Genomic DNA, 20,905 nt, shown 5'->3' on the forward strand with positions numbered 1-20,905 from the left:
AACAGCCCACTGGCTTCTATATAGACGATCCTTCGTTAAAAGCGGAAGTTACTCTTCATGCAGTGCTGTGATAACCATGAATAATTAGGATAAAACGCGAATTAAATAACCCTTCAGAGTTTCGTTATGGTCTTTCGGCAGTTCTACTCAGACAGTATTCGTCCGGAAATTACTTCATTAGGCGAAATACGGGAGGTGTGATATTATATGTTCTAAGCTTGTTCAGTCGACAAAATTAAGTTGATGAGGGACATTTTCCTTGCACCATTGTTTTTGCCGATTACGATATGTCGGCTGCTAAAACACATTAATGAGTCCCTATAGTGCAGCGCTTAACGGACAGCGAGCTCGTTTAGCCTGTATAAAGTGTGCGTGAACTAACGAAAACTGAGCATTAACCGGCGGATACGTGAACACCGACACTTTGAGGGCTCAGGTAACACCACATCACGTCGTAAACCAACTGGCCCGTCAGAATGCTTTGGGGTACCAGGTTGGTTACAAAGAGACGGGACAAGAATATATGCAACCACCGGACGTCCGGCGGCCGTCCACCGTACGTCCTAGAGATGTGCACGGGCTCGGGCCGGCCGGCCGGCCCGCGGGCCGGGCTGGGGCCGGGTAGCACGCATTTTCTCGGACCCGCGCCGGGCTCGGGCTTGAACCAAAATTTTGTCGGGCCGTGCCGGTCCGATCCGGCCCGGGCAGTTCCTGAGGCCCGGCTATCATGTGCCGCAAATTCTAAATTGTTGGGAAGAGAAAGTTTTCTTCTTGATATTTCAGGTAAAGTGAAAACAAAAAAAGAAAAGGCTAATTCACTACCGCACCGTTAAAAGATGTGATAAAAAGACGATTGCACTTAGAAAGCCTTCACATCAATAAAAGAAACGTCTGGGACCCTACAGCTTAGTGGGAGAGAGCGGGCCAGAAAACAGGGAACTCCAGCCCCAGACTACAACATGATTGTATTTTCTCTCTCTTTTTCAAACTAAAACAAGCAGAACAAATATGACCTGGATTTCGCAGCGTGTGCAGAGTTGGAAGAACCAAATTTCTAAGCAGAGCCCATGATTTTTTCGCGCAAGAACTTTTTCACAGCCATGACTAAAGGCAAGAAAGAACAGAAGCGCAGATAAAATCATGCTGCCAACGTAACTAGAGGGAAAGACAAAAATCAAATGGTGAAACCGGACGCATCTGATCAAATTTCAGCAAGAAATGGAAGAAAGAAAGGTGCAATAGCTGTTGAAGAATTGCAATAATAAAAAAAATCCACTTACTCGGAATCATTTAAGGTACCCTCGGGTGTGCCTTTATTTCGAAGACTGGCAAATGAAGTGGCAAATGAAGTTACACGACTACCGAAAATACAGCCTCTAAGTGAGGATAAGTTGTACAAAGTTCGGTCTAAGTTTAAAGGGAATTTAAATCTAAAGTATTCGTATTCGCTTTGTGCTTACGCTTTTTAGGTTAACAGCAGACTTCTTCAAGTTCATCTTAATATCCTGTCGGGCTAGGGATGATATTTAACAACACTCTGGCGGGCTCGGGCCGGGCTCGGGCTCAATTTTTATGAATTTCTCGGCCCCGGCCCGGCCTGGGCCGTGTCTCTATCGGGCCGGGTCGGGCCGGGCCGGGCCGGGCCTAGAAATTGCGGCCCGCGCACTGCTCTAGCTACGTCCATTCCGGATCTAGCGGACGTCCGTATTACAATCGTTTCACGGCCAGTTGACGTACCATGTACGTCCGTGGGATATCCGTATTTAACACTTCCGTACGTCCGGTCGGACATCCGAAATTGGTTGCATTTCGGATTTACAGTAAAAATTTCCAGAATCACCTAACGAGAAGCTGATGTTCCTAGAAGCTGAGAAGGTGATGCACCGCACAAGACCAACACACTGCCAGGCAGACAGGCATACACGAACACAGTGAACTTGTTTCATATGCTTCGTTAGCGGTTCTCAGTTCTTATATATCCTTCCCCAAAGAGATCATCTTTGGAGTCAGGTGCTTCAAAAAAGTAAGAAAAGTAGAATTCATTATGTAAATATACAGATGAAACTTGCAATACACAAGTCTGGCTGTTGATGTACAAAGCCTTTTTAATCGGAAAAGCAAAGTAGCTTCTTTAGTTTTTGCTTTTATATTTGATTTAAGTCATTATTTGGTGCTTCGTGGTAAATTTGTATCTCCACTAGTGGATGTCATACGGACTTGTACATCCGTTTCTGGATGTCCACCGTACGTCCGAAAATGTACATCCAAACATGGGCGTACAGTGACCGTCCACACTGGGCATTGGATGTCCGGCTGTATTTCGGACGTCCCTCGGACCTCCGTGGTTGCTTGGGTAGGAGAAGGCCGATAACTCGAAAATTGGTGCCAAAGTGTAGATTTCACAGCGCAGGATAAGATAAATTGGCAGTCACTGGCTGAGGCCTTCATCCCTCAGTGGACATAAATAGGCTGATTATGGGGGTGGGGTTGGTGGTGGCGGTGGTGGCGGTGGTGGGGGTAATGGTGTATGACGGTAATTGTCGGGTGGTGTGCTGTGCACAAAACACCATGTTCATCTAATTCGTAGCACTCTTTTCCGTGTACTCCCATAGCACCAGCCGTGTAATGGCCTGCACTTGTACGAAGTTGCATAATTGGAAGAATTAAGGCATTTAATCGTTAAAATTGCGTAGAGGTAATTGGTTGATCGGAATCTTAAAAAAACAATACATACAAAATCCAGAAAATTTTTCAACAGACAAAAAAATACACCAATACAGACAAAAAAATACACCAAGTCCGAAAAATAACGACAGAAGCGCTCAAAAAACCCAGAAACGGACCAGAGAGAGAGAGAGAGAGAGACCAACCGTGCACTACGCCTTGCAGCTGCTGAAAAATACGAAAATGGCAATTTTGGAAACTTAGAACAATAAAATAATTTAACGTATTCGGCAACTCGCAGGCAAATCTGGCTCCAAAAAACTCGCTATCAAGACAAGCAGCGCAAAAATGCTACGAAATAATAGACAATTCTCCGATATTCTCGATTACCTTCGATGCCGGTGACGGGGCAGGGGATGTCCGTGACCTTGTCCGGCTCAGAAGTCCCGGAGCCCCCGCCGTCCGTCCCACCGCCGCCTCCTCCCGACGAGTCCGCGGGCGCCACGTTGTAGTAGAAGTACCGGTGCGTTGCTATGGTTACGGCCAACGCCACCAGGATGATGATCATGCAGGCGAGGAAGAACACTACGCAGCCGATGATCAGGTGCGTCTTCGACAGGCTCGCTGTGCAGACGAAAAAACAGAAGACGAGCGGGAACAAAAAAAAAAATGGCCGTGTATCTGTTTACTTCGTCGCAAATGCCGTTTGAACATGATAGGGGTCCGGCGGCCCTGCCCCTTAAATCAATTAGAGCTTACCGCGTTACATTGCCCAACTATGAGGCCCTTCACTCAAGCTTGCCTGGATGCACATGTTGATGATGATGATGATTAGTGGCTCCCTTTTGAATCGGGGCGTCGGTTCTCAGCAGCCGACTTGCCTGTTTTATTACACTTACTTGCCATATTCATAGATAACCTAATGGATTTGCTTCTCCACCCCCCCCCCTAATCTCCCTCTCACCCCTGTTTTAAACTCTCATCGCTCCCACCCGCTTTTTTATCCCACCGCTGTTCTAAATTCTTATCCGTATGATTACTCCGCCTGCGTACCCATCCCTTCCCTACTTTTCCTCCACCAACATTCCATGTCGCCTCTTTGTCACCTCTATGGCCCTGAAGTTGAGGCTCCCCCTCGCCCCAAATCCCAAAGTCTCCGCCAACGTCGTTTCCCCCTCCCCCCGCGGTGGTCATATCTCTGTGCAGCCCCTGACAACATGGTTCATAGATCACTGCCGCAGCCTGCACATGTTTCATCCTGCTGCCTGTAGGTACCCGTGTATGCCCAGGTTCTCAGGCACCCCGCCCGTGCTTCGAAGAGCAATGCTCTGCCTCTCGTATTGCCATAGAATCCCTCCTTCTTAATCTCTAGTTTCTCTATCATCATCATCATCTGTCTATAAGTCTCCACGGTTTTTTTCGCTTCCATTCTCCGTGCCCACTTTGTCGTCTCTGCTGCCTTTACCTGCTTTTTAACTGTTGTGTACGTAGAATATCGTTACAACGAACTTCGCGGGACCGCGGGATTTAATTCGTTATTTTGAAATATCGCAGTACTGCAAAACAATTATTTCCATGTCGGTAATGTAACACAACAACAAAAATTACGTACCTTTGCTGCAGGTGCGAGTGTTGATACGCAAATAACAAGCAAAAACGCTGGGCACAGTCTGATTACAATTTATTGCTTAAAGAAATCTGTTATCTTCTTGTGGCGAGTAGACGACAGACGCTGAAGGACGAACGACTCCACATCCTCGACCTTCTTGTGAACGTCATCGGGAACATCTTCGCAGCGCCCGAGGAATAAACGGATCTTCTCGATCGAAACAAGAGCATCAGAGCTAGAAACAGTCGCTTCCTCTTCGTGCGTTGATACGGTGTCGGCATCTTCCGCATCATCTTCATCATCGCACTATACTTGCCCACGCACTTGGTTGACGATATCTTCGGTGGTGAGCTCCGCGGATGTAGCCGCCGCGCTGTCGCAGTCAACGTAATCGTCGAAGGTCACCGCGGTGTCAAAGGGGAGCTTCTCCGTAAGCTCATCCCAAAGTTCTGGGTTGAGCTCCTCTCTGTCCTCGCTCTCTTGTGGCACAGGTGAAATCTTGAAAAGGTCAGCCCTTCGCCAGCAGTTGCTGATGGTGCTTGCCTTCACGCTCCACCACGACCCCGCGAGCATTTCTGCCGCTTGACGAATGTTGACCTCTGTGGGCAGCTTGAGTCGGATGTTAATCAGGAGGCGCTGCACAAGACGCTTCCGAAATTTGGCTTTCACACATCTGATGATGCCCTGGTCCAAGGTTGGAGCAAAGAAGTGCAATTGGGAGGAAGAAATTCAAGTTTCACATTGCTCAATCGCACGTTCACCACATGCGCCGAACAATTATCAACGATGACAAGGATTTTTCTTCCTTTCTCCATCATTGCGTCGTCGAGTTGCAGCAGCCACTGGGTGAACAATTCCCGCATCATCCACGCTTTCTTGTTGGCTCTGTAGTCGCAAGGCAACGAGACAACGTTTTTCAAGCAGCGTGGCTTAGCGGACTTGCCAATCACTAGCGGCTTGAGCTTTTCTGTGCCCGTGGAGTTGCAGCAGAACAGAACTGATACGCGGAGACGCGATTTTTTTCCGCCCTTGCACTTCTCCCCTTTAAAGTTCATAGTTTTATCAGGCAATAGCTGATAAAAGCACGCCGTTTCGTCGGCGTTAAAGACGTCGTCTGGAGAGAAAGCCTCGACGATTTCTTGGAAGTTGTCATTCCGCCAGGTTGCTGCACTCTCGGTGTCTGCTGCCTTCTCTTCGCCACAAGCAACTTGCCAAGCAATGCCATTCCTCTGACGGAAGCGATAAAGCCATCCGGCACTTGCATCAAAGCCGGAGATGTCCAAGGCGAATGCAAACTGTCGGGCCTTCTCCTGAATTATAGGGCACATCGTGTTGCCTAGCGTCCTTAAACCACGTGAGGACGGCGTCGTCAACCTCCTGGAAGTCGCCCAGCCGCAGGCGTTTTTTTGAGGGTGCCAGCTGAGACTCTCGATGCAGCTTCATGATCTTGTCGCGATCTTTGAGTATTGTCGCGACTGTTGATGGCGCGATATCACGCTCCCTGCACAAGTCGACTTCTTTTTTTCCATTGCTCAGCTCCGCCAGAATGTCCACTTTTTCTTTGAGCGAAAACTGGCGCCGCTTCTGTTTAACACGGGGTCCAGAAGAACTCATTGTCGGCCAACAGAATGCACAACACAATCACGGCGCAGATACTTTGCAGCTCCAGCTGACATCTACAAACGTGCTCACACTAGGCGTACGACGTAGTGTACGCACTCATCAGGCCGGTAGTGACGCCGCTCGCGATGATGCCGATGCTGCTTGGACTGTATCCGTTGAAACGGGTTTCCCCAGCTCTTACCTTCGGCTGCTGATGATGATGGTAGGTGAAAGCTTCAAAGATTTGACACCGAAAGTTCAGTGGAAGTTCGTAATAACGAAGCGTAATAACGATCGCGAGTAAAAATTACCTACGTTATTCTGAAATATTCGGTATTCTGAAATTCGTAGTACTGAAATTTTTTTACATATACAGTATAGACGTTTTGGCGGGGATTTTCAAAAAATTCGTAAATCTGAAAAATTCGTTAATTTGATGTTTGTAGTAACGAGATTTTACTGTATACCCCACCTTCCCCTACCGACTTTCCGTACCGCTTGGTCAGCTGTCTCGTCCTCCGTCTCCACCGCGTTTCCATGCTCCTCATATCCCCGCCGCTCCCAGAGCTCCCCAGCGGGGGCGAGTGCGTGCATCCAGACACCTCACACCACACGCGGTCCACGCGCCATCTACTAGAATCCTTCATCACGGTTGAATAACTTGGAATGCTGTTAGAAGCTTTAGTGGCGCGGGCGACAGCAGGCGAGGGCGTGATACAGCGGATGTAGTATTTCATTTACTATTTCAAAAATCAAGCATCCATGTATTTTTTAATAAACGAACTCGGCAAATGTCACTCGTGTATTAATTCTATGCCGCAGGTCTGCGTAATGTCTTGTTTTTGTCCAACAGTGTTGACAGATATGAACACTGCAACCAGATCTCCGGTCTGCCCCCGTGGTTGCTGCGTTCCAGATGCGCGTGCTTTTCCACTGGAGTTACCTTTCTTTTTAAGTGCGGCCCACTTTGTTTCAGTGTCGTGTAGCGGTAACGTTTTGGACTTTGCTAAGCAGGTTGTTTGGTGTTACACTTAGAATGAGCACACGTTCAAATGACACATTGGTGAACTTCCTGATGTGTGCTGGGGCTTTTGTATTGTGGCGAAATCGTGGTGCCGCGTGTCTTCGCGCCCGACCGCAACGGGCGATGTTTCCATTGTTGTGGCGTGTGCGGTCAATCCTTATGAGTCACTTGGAAAATGAGTTGGCAGCTCTAGGCGAAGAAGCCTTCCTGTTACGCTGGTCCACGCGTTTCATAGTGGCCAGGAACAACATCCTGAGCATCACTATTGTGCCGTATTGACTTTCAACGAGTTTATGAACTGTTTCTGTGAACGCATCTGAACTTTTTATGGATTGATTTCTGAGTAGCTTGTTTTACCACCATAGACATTTGTCGTGCAAAGTGTTGACTGCCCGGAGAATTTGGAAACTGATTGGATTTTGTTTTTCTTTCGGGCAGCGCTGTTACCACTAGTCGCTTCGTGCTGATATGTGGTTTTATAATAAATTCTCTTCTCACATAGCTGTCTTGGGATGCAGAGGAATTCGAGGACAAGCTTAGCGCATTTTGTGGGGTGCTGCCATGCGTGCCAGAACACCTGGTTGAGTTGCTGTGTGCTCCTGTGGATACCGACGAGTTGAGTCAGTGTGTTAAAAAATGGAAGGGTGCGTCGGCGCCTGGGCCTGACGGTATACCTGCTTGATTTTACAAGAAGTTTTTTCCGGCCATTCGGGGTGCACTCCTCGACATGGTGAACGGCTTTCTTCAGCGAGGAGTGCGACCTGACTCCTTCCGTGAAGGCCGTGTCATCTTGATCGCAAAACCAAGCGGGGATTCTACGCAGCCTCAGGCGTATCGACCAATTACACTACTGAACACTGACTACAAGATTGTAGCATCCATTTTGGCCAGACGCACCAGTACAGTTTTGCCCGATATCATAAGCCAAGCGCAAACGTGCAGCGTACCAGGTCGCACAATTTTCTCATCCCTGGCATTGATGCGCGATTTGTTCAGTTACCCGATAAAGATTAGCGCTTCTGGGTGCTTCATCTCTCTCGATCAAGCGAAAGCTTTTGACAGAGTGGAGCACCGATACTTGCTGGGAGTTTTGCGCCAATACGGCTTTCCGCCAGATTTTGTCGCTATGCTCGAGCTGTTGTACTCGGACGTCAGCTTTCAAATCCTTGTCAACGGGCTTTTAAGTAGTCCGTTCTCGGTCACCCGTGACCCGTGGGATAAGGCAGGGCTGCCCTTTGTCACCTTTGCTTTTTGTCATTTGTCTCGACCCACTGCTGCGCCGTGTTGATGCAAGCACTGCCATCCGCGGCTTTCCGTTGCCAGGCATAGGCCAAGTTAAAGTGTGCAGACGACGTGTCCCTGTTCATTCGGGACGAGGACAGCTACCGAGCGTTTGTGCGGCTATTTCAGGAGTACGGTGAGCTGTCTGGAGCTCGACTGAACAGGGGAAAAAGTATGGCGGTGCGCTTCGGCACATTTGCGTCTGGCTTGGCGGGCGACGTAGAATGCGCGACGGGTGTTCGAGTAGGTGTGGTTTTTCATTCCTCGGGTGAAGTGGCGCGTAGTACGTGGAAGCGCCTCCTTGAGACTGCGGAGCAACGTCTTGCAGTTGAAGGAAAGTTCAGGCTTTCCCTTGCAGAGCGAAGCTACATAATTAAGTCGTCCGTCTCGGCGGCGCTTTTTTATGTAGCACGCGTAGCAAAACCGCCGCGCCATTTCACCCGACAGTTCGCCACGAAGTTTGGATCGTTCTTCTGGGCGGGCAAAACAGAAACAGTGTCACGAGCGCTGCTGAGGCTGCCCAAGTCAATGGGTGGTTTTAGTCTGCCTTGTTTGCAAACCATGAGCAGCGTGCTGGCGGTACGGGCAGTGATCGACCTTGTGGACTCAGACGAGTACCCAGGAAAGGCGCTGCTACAGTACCTTCTGGGAACTTCCCGGTCATTATTTTATGACGCGCACATCGCCGGTCCTTCGGCTGAGCAGCAGCCGCCATTTTACGCGTACGTTATAAAAACATGGCGAAATCTCCAGTCTTCCTTGCCAGGCCTAAGTTTTAGGGAAAGTACGGCAAGTGAAGTGTCCGAAAAATTGGCAATAACCCAATTAGACAACCAACAGATAGGAAGGTCACGCGGTGTCCGTTGGCATCAGCTGACTTCGGCGGCACTTCCGGCTGATGTTCGGGATTTCGGGTGGTTACGTGGCTGGGAAGTTCTCCCGACGTGTGACCGTCTGGCGAGATTCGGCGTTGTGCGTTCCGCACAGTGTCCACACTGCGGCCACACTGAAACGTTAGAACATGCCTTGTTTCATTGTCGTGTAGCGGCAACGTTTTGGACTGTATTAAGCAGGATGTTTGGACTCACACTTCGAATGAACACTCGTTCAAATGATGTGTTGGTGAATTTTCTGATGTGCGCTGGTGCTTTTGTTCTGTGGAGAAATCGTGGTGCTGCATGTCTTCGAGCCCGGCCGCAACGGGCAATGTTCCCACTGCTGTGGCGTGTCCGGTCGATTCTGATGAGTTATTTGGAGCATGAGTTGGCAGCTCTAGGGGAAGAAGCCTTCCTCTTGCGTTGGTCTACGCGCTTTATAGTGGTCAAGAGCAACATCCTGAGCGTTTCTCTAGTGCCGTACTGAATTGAGTTAGTTTATGAACTGTTTTTCTGAACACTGGTGAAGTTTGTGTGACTTGATTTGTAGTGGCTTGTTGACCACGCCAAAAATTTTGTTCAGTGTGTAGAATGACCATGTTACATGCAAGCTGATTGGATAATTTTCTGTTCTTAGGGCAGCGCTGTTATCACTAGTCGCGGCGCCCTGATATGTAGGTTATAATAAATTCTCTTTACCACCCCATGTGGACACCTGTGGAGGGAGGAAGGGAAAACGTTTATTTATATTAAAGACGATATATTCTTTCTTGGGCTACTTAAACCCAGAAATTTGGGTCTGTCTGTATGTCTGTCTGTCTGTCCGTCTGTCTGTCTGTCTGTGACTCGATTCAGCCACCCAGCCAAAGTAAAATTGATATTGCACAATAGTCTTATATGCTCACAGCCACATGTAAACGTCTAAGCCCGGTTCATATGTTCATACTTGTCAACTTTGTTGAACAAGAACAAGACATTACGCAAATATAAGACAGGAAATTAGTACACAAGGGATATTTACACTGTTCCTTTATTAAAAATTCATTGATGCTTGGTTTTTCGATATCAAATGATATTCTACATCTACGGCAGAAAACCTCCGCCTCCTGGCGGCATATGAAAAATCACGCGGCAACAGCAACGAAAGGTTCCACTAGCTAGGTTTCACGTTGTGCTTGGAACGCACGTGGAGCACGGCCACGCGGTTCTATAAGCCTTGTAGTCGGCCGCCTCCATTCACGCGCGTCTCCGCCGTACTGCAGCGCTGGCATCGAGGAACCCGGCCTGTAGCAGTGGAACGCGGTAAATTCAAATCGCCTTGCGCAAACCTTTAATGTGTTTACCTTGGAATGAGCGCGGCGGTACAGGAACAGCATGAGAGGTGAGCGGGAAAGCAAAGGGGGGCATTTCCTTGGCAAATGTCTACAAAGCCTATCGTCTTTTGACGACATTTGCAACGAAAGGAGCAGATACGCGGCCATTTTTTTTTTTTAGTGGTTGTGCGGCACTCCACCGAGGGCTCGTGCCACGTGCGACAGTTTCCAACGGGGTCAGCAGGGGTGGTACACTTGGTCCAGGGCTCCAACGGCCTCTGCTGCTTTGCGTTCCCGCTGAATCAGACCGATCTGGTCTTCACAGCAAACGCTGACCAGCAGTGCCTCCCAGTGCTCCGCATTAGGGTTTCTGATTTCGCGGACAGCCGTTGTGCTTTGGCATTCCCATGGGGAGTGGTAGAGGGTGGGTTTTTCTTGATGGAACAATGGGTATGCGTCTGCATATCGAGTTGGATAAATTCCGGAGCATCACGACGACGCACGCGACCCGAAGTCGTCCACGTTGTTCGCTTAAAACCTTTCTACGCACGATGACGGTCTTCTAATTTTTTTTTATTTATTTGGACTGTCGCTTGTGTTAGCATCGGGTCGATGCACTCTTAGAGGGGGGGTAATGCCGCGAACCATGCATTGGGTTTGTTTATTTGTGTTTTGCTTTTGCCGCCCGGCTGCGCCGGTCTGTGTTATCGGTGTTATGTATGCCAATGGAGGCGCGTGTTTCGTTCTTTCTTTCTGTGCCGCATGTGTTATCTCTTCTGATAGAGAGAGCGTTCCGAACTAACGCGAACAGCCTAGAATAATCTTCGTTGATCTACAGTGTTCTGGATACAATTCGACTATTCCAGAAACCCTCACGCCGAGTGATAAATTCCCGCTGAGCAGATGCCGCGGGATTCGAATCGTTGCGCTCGCCTTCGCACCTCACTTTCTTGAGTGCTGCTTCGCCGCCTGTATTCTTTGAGTTGTTAGGGGAGCACAAGTTCGCTCCAATAAACTTGTTTTCCTTGAAGACAACTGCGTCGTTTTTGGCTTCGTGACATCTGGTGCGTCGTCGTGATGTTCCGGAGCGAACAGTGCCCTGGCACTCCCCTAGGCAAACTATTCGTAGTAATTGGGGATTATGTACTATGGCGTGATTGCAGGGCCGTTGCACAGAATCGCAGGCTACGTATGCAGTGGCCCTTGCTTTCCTTTTTTCAGATACCTCGTGACATTTCTCGAATGCGCGTTGGCCCTGTTGGGTGATGGGCCCTGTTGGGTGATGAAGAGTTTCTGCAACGTTGGTCTGCCCGGTTTAGTGAGGTTTCGAACAAAAGGGGTAATATTCATGCCAGCTTTCCAGGCCTGTGTCCTTAGGGATTTTCATTTTTGCAATTGATTTTGGTCTTAGAATTTGTAGTTATTGCGCTACAGTACTCGCTGTGACATAGCACCAACCCTGTTCTGTATATTGCTGCATTCTTGAAGCGAATGTTTTTGTACCCTTGCTTCGCTCGCGTGTTAATCTTTTGGTTGTAAGCAACACTAAATTGCTTTAACCTTTTGTCTAGAATCAACTTGAAAGTTTTTGTGAGTTAGTGTCTGTAACTGGCAGCTTTCGGGCTCTGCTATAGTTTTGTAACAACAGGCGCTGCACTATTTTAATTGTTTCTGGTTTTAACGTTGTATCATTGATACCAGGATTTTTTTATAATAAATTTATCCTTTCAAGACAGGCAGACCAAAATTTCTGCGTTCAAGTATACTAACAAAGACTATGGTCTTTAAAAATGGAGTTCGTACAACGGCACGTTCCGAACTACAGTGAAACCTGGGGCGGTATTCTCGTAACTGTCCCTTTTGAAAACGTCCCTTTTGCGTCCCTTTCATCGTGACGTACTTCCTGTTAAGCAATGGGCATTGGCAGTAGGTTTGCTGCGCTTGCGTTACGTCACTTCCGGTTGTTTGCTTTTAGCCAATCAGGACTCGCCAAAAGGGACACTTTTGAAAGGGACGCAAAAGGGACAAAACTCGAGAATATCGCCCCTGGATGTAACGAACCTCTAAGTAGCGAATTCCCAGATTTAAACGAAGTTTTTCCTTTCCCCATTTTCATCTCCATTGAAGTCCATGTGTTTGTGACCTCTATGTAACGAAGAAGTTGCGAGGGTTAACCTTGATGTGAGAAATTCTCTCCGCTGGTGAGGCAGTGTTTTTTGCACTTTTTCTAAAAAATCGACTCCCGAAACGCACCACTTGAGCAAATTTTGCGCGCACCGCAATCTCTCGTTCATTTCCACCAGTGAGGTGAGGTGTCGGTTAGGTGATTGGACTGCAGTCCAATCACCGTGTCGGCGTGTAGTCGCGCGTCTCCACTGGTATCTGTGGTGTCCGTTCTTCGGCGATGAGTTCTACTGCCAGAAAAGGAAAAGTTTTGTCTTTTCAAGCCAAGCTCGATATTCTAGAAAGAACAACGCCCGGTACAGTGGCCCAGCTAACATCCCCTCAACAATTTTGAGGGAGGAAAAGAGCACCAATTTCGCGAAAAGGCGCCCTTTCGGCATAAGTTTGGTTCTTGAAACGGGTTAAGGCACCGAAAAGTGTCAAAAAGCAGAAATGATGCGTAAGTTACGTTTGTGAATACGGGGGCCGTGTAGTAGCAGCAGGCGCGAATCGTGAAGTTTTTCAGTGTGAAATATATCCTTGAACAAGGGTGAGTTCAGCAGCACTGATGCCTAGCATATTGGTCGAAACCTGCATGTAACGAAAACCTGGATGTTACGAAAAAATGCTAATTTCTGTCAACTTTGTTGTATGTTTGACTGTAGGCGTAAATGCGCTTCCAGTCAGAGAAGCACCCCTTGCGTGTTGCCCGGGGGGGTGGCAGAGCTGGGGATGTGGGGGACTGCAGCGACAATTCACTGCCCTAACAGGCGAGGCCCACTTCGTTTCATGTGCATTTCTTTTCATAAAATATTCGGCTTGACTTTTTTTTGGAAGGGGGAGGGGAATTGGTTGTCCATACACTAAAGAAGGCGAAGGGGACAAACGGTGTGAATACAATACTATACACACTAAATTTAAACATGCGGGGCGGAGGGGGAGATCGCCTGCTGTATACTACACAGGGCACCTCCGCAACCGTGACAAAGGTCCACAAGGAGGCAATCCGGTTACCATTGCATGCACACTCGTGCTCAGACATGAGCCAACCCTGAATCCATCCTGGTGCGAATATACACTCCAACACCTTAATTACGGTTCGCACAAACAGTCTAGGAGCTTTCCCACACTTACAATCACTAGCTGATGGATGTCGTACGCGGCAACCCGCACACATCTGCGCGTCTGTCTCGAGTGCGACCTCGATCACGAAGATGTCACAGGGAACGAAAAAGCGCATGTTCTCGTTCGTGCAAATTGGACTCCGAGGGACCCTTAACCCTAGCGCCTGAAACTACAACACTTAAAAGGAACGCGTTGCCCGTTGTGAAGACGACGGATGAAGGACCTCCGTCTTTCGCGTCGCAACCTCCAGCTTCTCACCCTTGAGCTTAGAAGCCGCGAAGGTAGATAAATTAGCCAGGCCAAAGCACTCTCCCTCCTAGGTGATGTCATCACCATCGTCATAACGACCCGACCTGCCCCATCCCAATGTCAGGTATGTGGCTGCTATCCTGCCAGGCCACCACCCGCTTTGTACGCCGATGAATTCGAACACCGCATATTGCCTTCATCTTGGAGTACTGGGCCACGTCTTCTGGCCTTGCCTCGCCATGCGCATTGCCGACGTGAGTGACCCTCAAGCAGTGATGCCAATTTAGCGGATTTTCCGCTAAATCTGGCGGATTTCATTTTATTCTGAAGGGGAAAAAATTAGTCTAGCGGCTATTGGATTTTTTGACGGGCCATTTTTATACTTAGTGGATTTCTGGCGGATACCTCACGCAGTGCACCGATTCAAAATCGCCCTGCAAGAAACCACTTCCGTGTCCTCTAAAAATGCAGAAATTGTTTAACTTCAGGGGTTAGGAGGGCTCCTGTTCACTTGCTCCGCCTATCTCAGACAAACAAATCCGTGAGGTTTCAAAACGGCTCTGAGACAATCGAAAAAATTCAAAACCAGTGGAGCAAAATCACCCTCCTTGACTGGAATCAAATATCATCCACGCAGTCGTTCTGGTGTGAAGTTCACTTCTATAAGGACGCCTGCGGCGAAAACCCGTTCGCCGAGCTGGCCGGATTTGCCATGTCGATGCTCGGGCTGCCGTATTCAAACGCCGAAGTAGAGATGAGGTTTAGTCAGCTTAACATAGTAAAATCCAAGACGAGAAACAAGCCGAAGCCCGAAACAACAAACTCCATCCTCGTCGTAAGAGCGGGACTGAAGTGACACCAGAAAAGTTGTTTTGATTACGAACTTCCCGCAGCAGTTGTTAGTGCGATCGGGACATCTGCAACGTATGTGCAACCAAGTCACCTTTCTGGTCCCTCAACGAGTACCAGCGGTCCTGTGGAGATGGTGTCAGACGACGACAGCGGCGACGAAGATTTCGATGTGTTTTTCGTTGACCTGTGATTTCTTTTTTTTCATCAGTGTCAACATTTATAACGTTTCGCCCCTTTAGTGATGAGGTTGACCAATGACGACCACCGCAGCACTGAAACCTGAAGTGTTCTGTTAGACTCCTTGGAAGACTCTTTTATATATTATTTCAGCTCTCGTAGTTTTTGGGGAGCTTTTAAGAATGATAAAGGTATTTCTCATATGAAATTGCACTGTTATTTTAAATAAAATAGGCCCTAGCGGGAAATTTAACGGTCATGTTTTAGAATCTAGCGGAATCTGGCGGATTTCTCATTGCTTTTTAGCGGATGTCTGACGCCCAGCGATGGCAACACTGCCCTCAAGCGTCCACAACACCCGTTAAGCCTTCTGCACGGCCCACCGGGACCCCGATATCGACAACTCACACAAAGGCTGTTTGCAAGTTTACAACATTCTCTCTCATGTTTCTTCTTTCAGCTACGAATCCACCGGATGTGCCCAATGAAGCCTGAATGAACCCGAGGCCAGAAACAATCGGCGCAGAGCATCAGCCACACCTTCTCGTGACGTCGGGATACGCCTTGTGGCAACCCTGTAATGAGCATGTCTATCCGCGCGCACCAGTACGTTGTCTGGCGGCCATGTTACGGACTGGCCGTTAATGCTTTGCCAACTGAATACGAGGTCGTCCCGCAACGTGCTGGAGTTGGAGGGCGTGACCTCAGTCACAGGGCATGCATTCCGTTTTGAGGGAAAACGTGTTTTGAACATATGTCATTTAGACAAACGGAACACGCTACATTGTTCTTTCCGGTCGACCTTTGTGTTGGGTTGGGAGGGGTCGAGGGCTATCCGGGCGGTAGCGGTAGCGCAGTGCCCTGCCAAGGCTTTGTTTGCGTGGAGCAAGCAAGCAAGCTATGATGCTCGTAGTAATGCCACCATTTGAAGTTTGTGGGAAATAACACGGGAAATTTGACTGCTCATGTTAATGTTCTAGTCATTGCTTGATGATTGATTTTTGTTAGCGTAAATGGAAGTGGTTCGTAGTCTCTGGAAACAAGTGGCTTGTACGAATATTTCTCGCGCGTACCCCTGTAGGCTTCTGAGTGATTTTCTTCTTTATTCTTGAGTCCTTTGATCATTTTTTTCTTCTTTACTTTGTTTTTGTTTATCATCGGCATAATTTTACATTGACCTCTACTATTTATCTCTATGCTTTTCTCTTGTACTACACCTTAACTTTTGCAATGTCACATGGCAGCCAAGCAGCATTTACACATGTTTTTTCTCCCTTCCGCTATTATTTTCCGTCCTTTGCTATTTCTTTTATTGACGGAATATGCAACGTCAAGGTTTTTTGCGTATACGTCCTTGCGGATGCGCATGCGTACGCGTTTGTCTGCGCCTGTGCGATAGCGTACCTGCCCATCGCCATGCTATTGTGGTTCCGATCTCAGCAACGATAAAGTTATATGGTTTTATTGTTTTACCGGGTGTTTTTTCGTGCTTTTAGCAGTCTATTTGCTTTCATATCAGCAGCAACGCTGTTGGGGCTAGCATAATCTGTTACATTTCATTGCGAAACTCGACCTATAACGAACTGTTCCTTAGTTTTTAAAAACTGCAACATCAACCGTAAAAATGCCTGGTTTGACGCCACGCCTTTCCGATCAGAGGGAAATGAGGTCAAGATGCATGATCTGGAACAGATAGTTTCCCTCGTTCCAGCATCTAAAGCGACGCTTGCCGAGTTTTTTTAAAGCTGAATATGTCTATTTTTAACCTTCACGCCTTAATTCAGCAAGCTTTTGAAATGCCGGCGAAGTCATCGAGTGGGCCTATAACATTTAGGCTTAGCGTAACGGCAAGCCAGATAGTCAATGTGTTGCAGCTTCGGATTAGAAATACGTTTACAGATCACGTCGCGTGCTCTTAACAGTGCCCTATTACCAGCATTATACGAAGTTCGTACGATGCACTACAATGTACTACGTGCAACTGCAATGTACGTGCATGCACTGCAATGGCCATCACCCATCATCTCTGTTCTTACCGTTAAGCGCGGGAATAACCATAAGGCCGTACGGTATACGTGCCGCTTATACTTACGCATTTTGCAGCGTTCCCAGCAACTCGTGCTCGTCGTGGACGGTGGTCTATCCAGCCTGAAGGTCTGCGAGCGTCCGAATGCCCCCCCTCCGTTGTCCCTCGCCATGAAGAGACCGCGTCGCACGCGCGGTCGCCCACCGCACGGCGCGGCTACGTCCTCGGCACGGTTGCACGCTCCCCGAGTCTGGTCGGAGGATCCTCCGCTCCCGGAGTGCGCGTCGCTAAAGATCCGCGCGATGCAGCCGCGTATCCCGGGGCCCGATTGAACAGTATCGGCACCACTGAGTTGCACTGGTATGCGCACTGTGCGCTCGTGCCGCGAACAATGGCCGCCGCTGTCAGCGCCCGCCTCAATGTCGTCCGGAACTGCCGACGACAGCGTCCGGTGGAGCGGCGCTGGCTGAGCTGTCCCATCGCTTAATCGGGCCCGCCAGCAATCGGAACATCGGTCCCCGGTGGGAAGAACGATTGCGACAACGGTGTACGCGTATACAGTGCGTTCGCGGTGCGCCAACGAGATGCACATGAATTAACATTGAACGATACAGGCGGGCCAGCCACCGCCGCTGGCAGGGACTGTTTTTCCGGTATGCCGGCTATGTCAGACCGGCGTGTCGTCGTTCGTTCGTGCGCCATTAGCAGCAGTAGCAGCAGCAGCAGCGTTCTATTCGTGAAGCGACGTCCATCCACCAGCGACCACAGGGGATAATGCCAGGATCGGTTTCATGCCTGTACATCAATAGCTCCTCGCTGGCCCTTGCGGAATGGCGCGGATTTGGTTGCAGATGAGCAGGTGTTGAGTCAGTGAACCTACAGGAGCTCTCGCTCCCAGCTCTCGCTCTCGCTGCCAGCTTAGTGCTCGGCGCGTGTGCTATTTTAGGGCGAAAACACTATACTAGGCTGGCAAACTAGATTTCTTCTAAGCTCCCGGGGCCGGCGTAGAACCTGGGTCCTCTCGACGCCGATGGCATACCGACTGCGCCACGTCTGCTGTTCGCTCACTGAAAGCAAATCGTTCGGCGTACAGTCCGCGAAGCGCAAATTGCTACAGACGCTACCGCTGAGCCTTGTGCTCAATGAAATTTGCTTGCATTCGTGTAAAATGGATATGGAAAGGGAATCGGGATAGTCGCCTGAGGTGCCTAAAGATAGCAGTAGTAGCCTTTTTAAAGGGGCCATGCACACAAAATACAAGTTTGTTTTAGTTGAAAGATTTTGTGTTTTATAGTGACTCTAGCGCTTGCTTGTCAGCAAACGATGCTGCGCTTGCTTGTCAGCAAACGATGTTTTATTCAATAAGAAATTATTTTAAGCTATAATTTCAATTCTCCCGCTAAATCGTATGTTTTGTGACGTCTGCGATGACGCAACAAAGACAGGTCTTCAAGCCAACGTTAATACGCCCTTTACTTGGCACAGGACTCCGGAACGTCTTGGTCACCGTCAGTCAGTGCCACCGTACTGTGCAAGACCATTGTCCACCCTCGCTTGGCCGTATTTGCACCTGCCTTGTTTTTGTTGCGGCTGGAAGTTATCGTTTCGTGAAACATTGGGTATCCTCGACGAACAGGGTCACGTAAGACAATGTCGCTTAGGCTAATCGACCAGTGTCGTGTAAGACAACCCCAAAGCGCCGCACTACTGTGCAGCTAAGGATAGTGCATGCAGTACCACCAGCAGTACGCACTCGGGCTTTTATGTTTACGTGTACTTTCGTAACTTCGTTTTCTTACCGCACCCTTCTTGCTGCTATGAAATTAATATGCACTACATTTAAGCTGAAATAGCTCGTTCTCCAAGCTTATAAGCCCTGCCTAACTTGCGTTTTCTTTTGCCGGCCTCAGCCAATTGTACAGCTGTGCATATTACGTCGTAGCTTCTAGTGCGGCAAATGAGCTAGTGAATTGCATGGTTATTCCCTTTCTCCCTAGTTACATAGCCGTTTTGGGGGAAGTTTACTTTAAAAGTTGTGTCAGTATGGTTTTAACGGGGCAATCTTTCGGAATGAACCAAACTTGTGTTTTGACTGCATGGCATTTTTAAATTTCATACCCCTTCGTCTAAAGACGACGGAGGTTGAACGCGAAGCTTTCTCGTGAGGGATTCCTTGCTTGTCATCTGAGTTCAGACTTCCACTCGCAGACGGTTTGAACTTCGACTCGCTGAGCTTTGACTTTGACTCGCGCGCAGCTTGGACTTTTGATCGCAGTGGCTTCAACTTTGACCCTTCTCCATTTAATTTCGAACGAATACAGCCTCGCGTTCAACCATCGTCGTTGTTGAACGGAGGAGTTCATGCACCCCTCTCCAAATACAAACTTCTTCGACCGTTTCAGAATGGCGCACTCGGACAGACGTCGGCTCCAGGGGCAGTTGCGACCACGGGGAGCTTTTTTTTTTATCTTGGCGCTTCCACGATCATCATCATCATTGTGTGAGAGAGTTGGCTTTTCTGCAGTGGTGTTTTTGACGTGACGTACGCCGTCAGTGAGATATAGAAAGCTTCGCTTCAATACAGAACAGGAAAACCTGTGGTCCAAGTAAGGGGAATGGGTGATTAGCAACAGGGGTGGGTATTAAAGGGACCCTGCAACACTCTTTGAGCAGTGCAAGTAAACCTGCGCGACGTTCAGCTTACACGGCCAGGAATACCTGAGACAAATATTTCACGCGCACGTGAAGCGGTGCGCCCGAAAATCGCTGTGAAAGACGCGGAAAAACCAACCGCGCTCTCTTCAATTTTCCTCATTATGCACCCCTGGCATGGCCTAAACGACGTCATTTAGGCCATGGCTGTCTGATTGGCTGTCGCTGGTCAACTTCGCAGACTATTTCTCGTATTTCCTCTGATGATCCGCCGTCGGGGGCGCTGTGTACCAACATCTTCTATGCCTGAACCTGTACGCAATTTTGCCGTTTCTTTTGTGTTTTGAGTGCCCGCAGAGTTTGAGCGACGAACTCGATACTTCCATTTTAACCAGGCCGCTCGACAACAAACGTTTATTGCTTCAAAAACGCCCTACCAGCCTGAGCGCGTGCTTGCGAGCAGGCAGCCATGGCTGCTTTTTTGTTGCACCAGAGCCGAAATAGACCCGTTCACGTTATCGTGTATCCACGTTGCGAAGAAAAGGAGAAAACTCCCCGGCCTGTGATATTGTAACTAAGTGGTTATAATTATCCTCTTGTTTTGAACGAGTGGCATCGGGTCGATGCCATCCAGGAGAGGGGGCAATGCCACGGCTGGTAATGAGTTTGAACTTTGACGTCATGCCCTGGGCAGGCATTCACCAACCGCTCTTGTTTCTCCACCCAACTTGGGGGATAGCCGCTGATAACTTGTGGAGACGACGACGACGAAGAAAGGGACCCGGAGAAGAAGAGAAGGAAGAGGAGCTCGAGAGTTCGGCAAAGTCTAGAGGTTCGCAGCTCGCTTGTGGGCACAAGTTCGCCTGTGTAAATAAACCATTCCGCTAGTAGTTTTGTTTATACCGTGACAATATATCGAAGGCCGCCGTAGAGAGCGCCCCGAGCCGCCCCCCTCTAAGGTCCCTCTTACCCCCCTCTCCGGGAGAGAGCGCGCAGCTTTCGTCGCGTTGTCGGCGGTCGAGTTGAGAGGGAATAATAGTGGGCGTTTCGCATTGCGCGTAGTTCCTGTGATAGTGAACGGATTTTTATAATTCTTGCGGGAGGAGATTACTGGGACAATGGACTTTACCCAAAAATACCTTCCGAGTAGTCGATGGTAAGTGCTGCAGGGTACCTTTTGATGCAGACAAAACAGTTACAAGCTGCTACCGTGAGAGTCCTCCATGGGCACCGTGAACGTGTCTCTTTTCTCTCACGGTGCGGCCGTCAAGGCGAAGCAAAGGGCACTGAGCC

General features: G+C 48.9%; 1 protein-coding gene across 1 annotated transcript in view; it reads right to left on the reverse strand.

Annotated features, from left to right (window-relative positions):
* The window catches only part of LOC144162494 (lysosomal alpha-glucosidase-like), a 67,367-nt gene extending 49,961 nt beyond the window's left edge, over positions 1-17,406 (reverse strand). The window contains exons 1-2 of the mRNA XM_077693055.1: positions 17,027-17,406; positions 3,055-3,288 (exon numbers count right to left, since the gene is read on the reverse strand). Of these exons, the coding sequence (XP_077549181.1) occupies positions 3,055-3,288; positions 17,027-17,132 (340 nt within the window). The 5' untranslated portion in view covers positions 17,133-17,406. The remainder of the gene's footprint in view (positions 1-3,054; positions 3,289-17,026) is intronic.
* Positions 17,407-20,905: the final 3,499 nt, after the last annotated feature.

This window comes from Haemaphysalis longicornis, unplaced genomic scaffold (assembly GCF_048455015.1).
Source record: "Haemaphysalis longicornis isolate Haplotype H1 unplaced genomic scaffold, Haemaphysalis longicornis Haplotype H1 scaffold_12, whole genome shotgun sequence".
NCBI lineage: Eukaryota > Metazoa > Arthropoda > Arachnida > Ixodida > Ixodidae > Haemaphysalis > Haemaphysalis longicornis.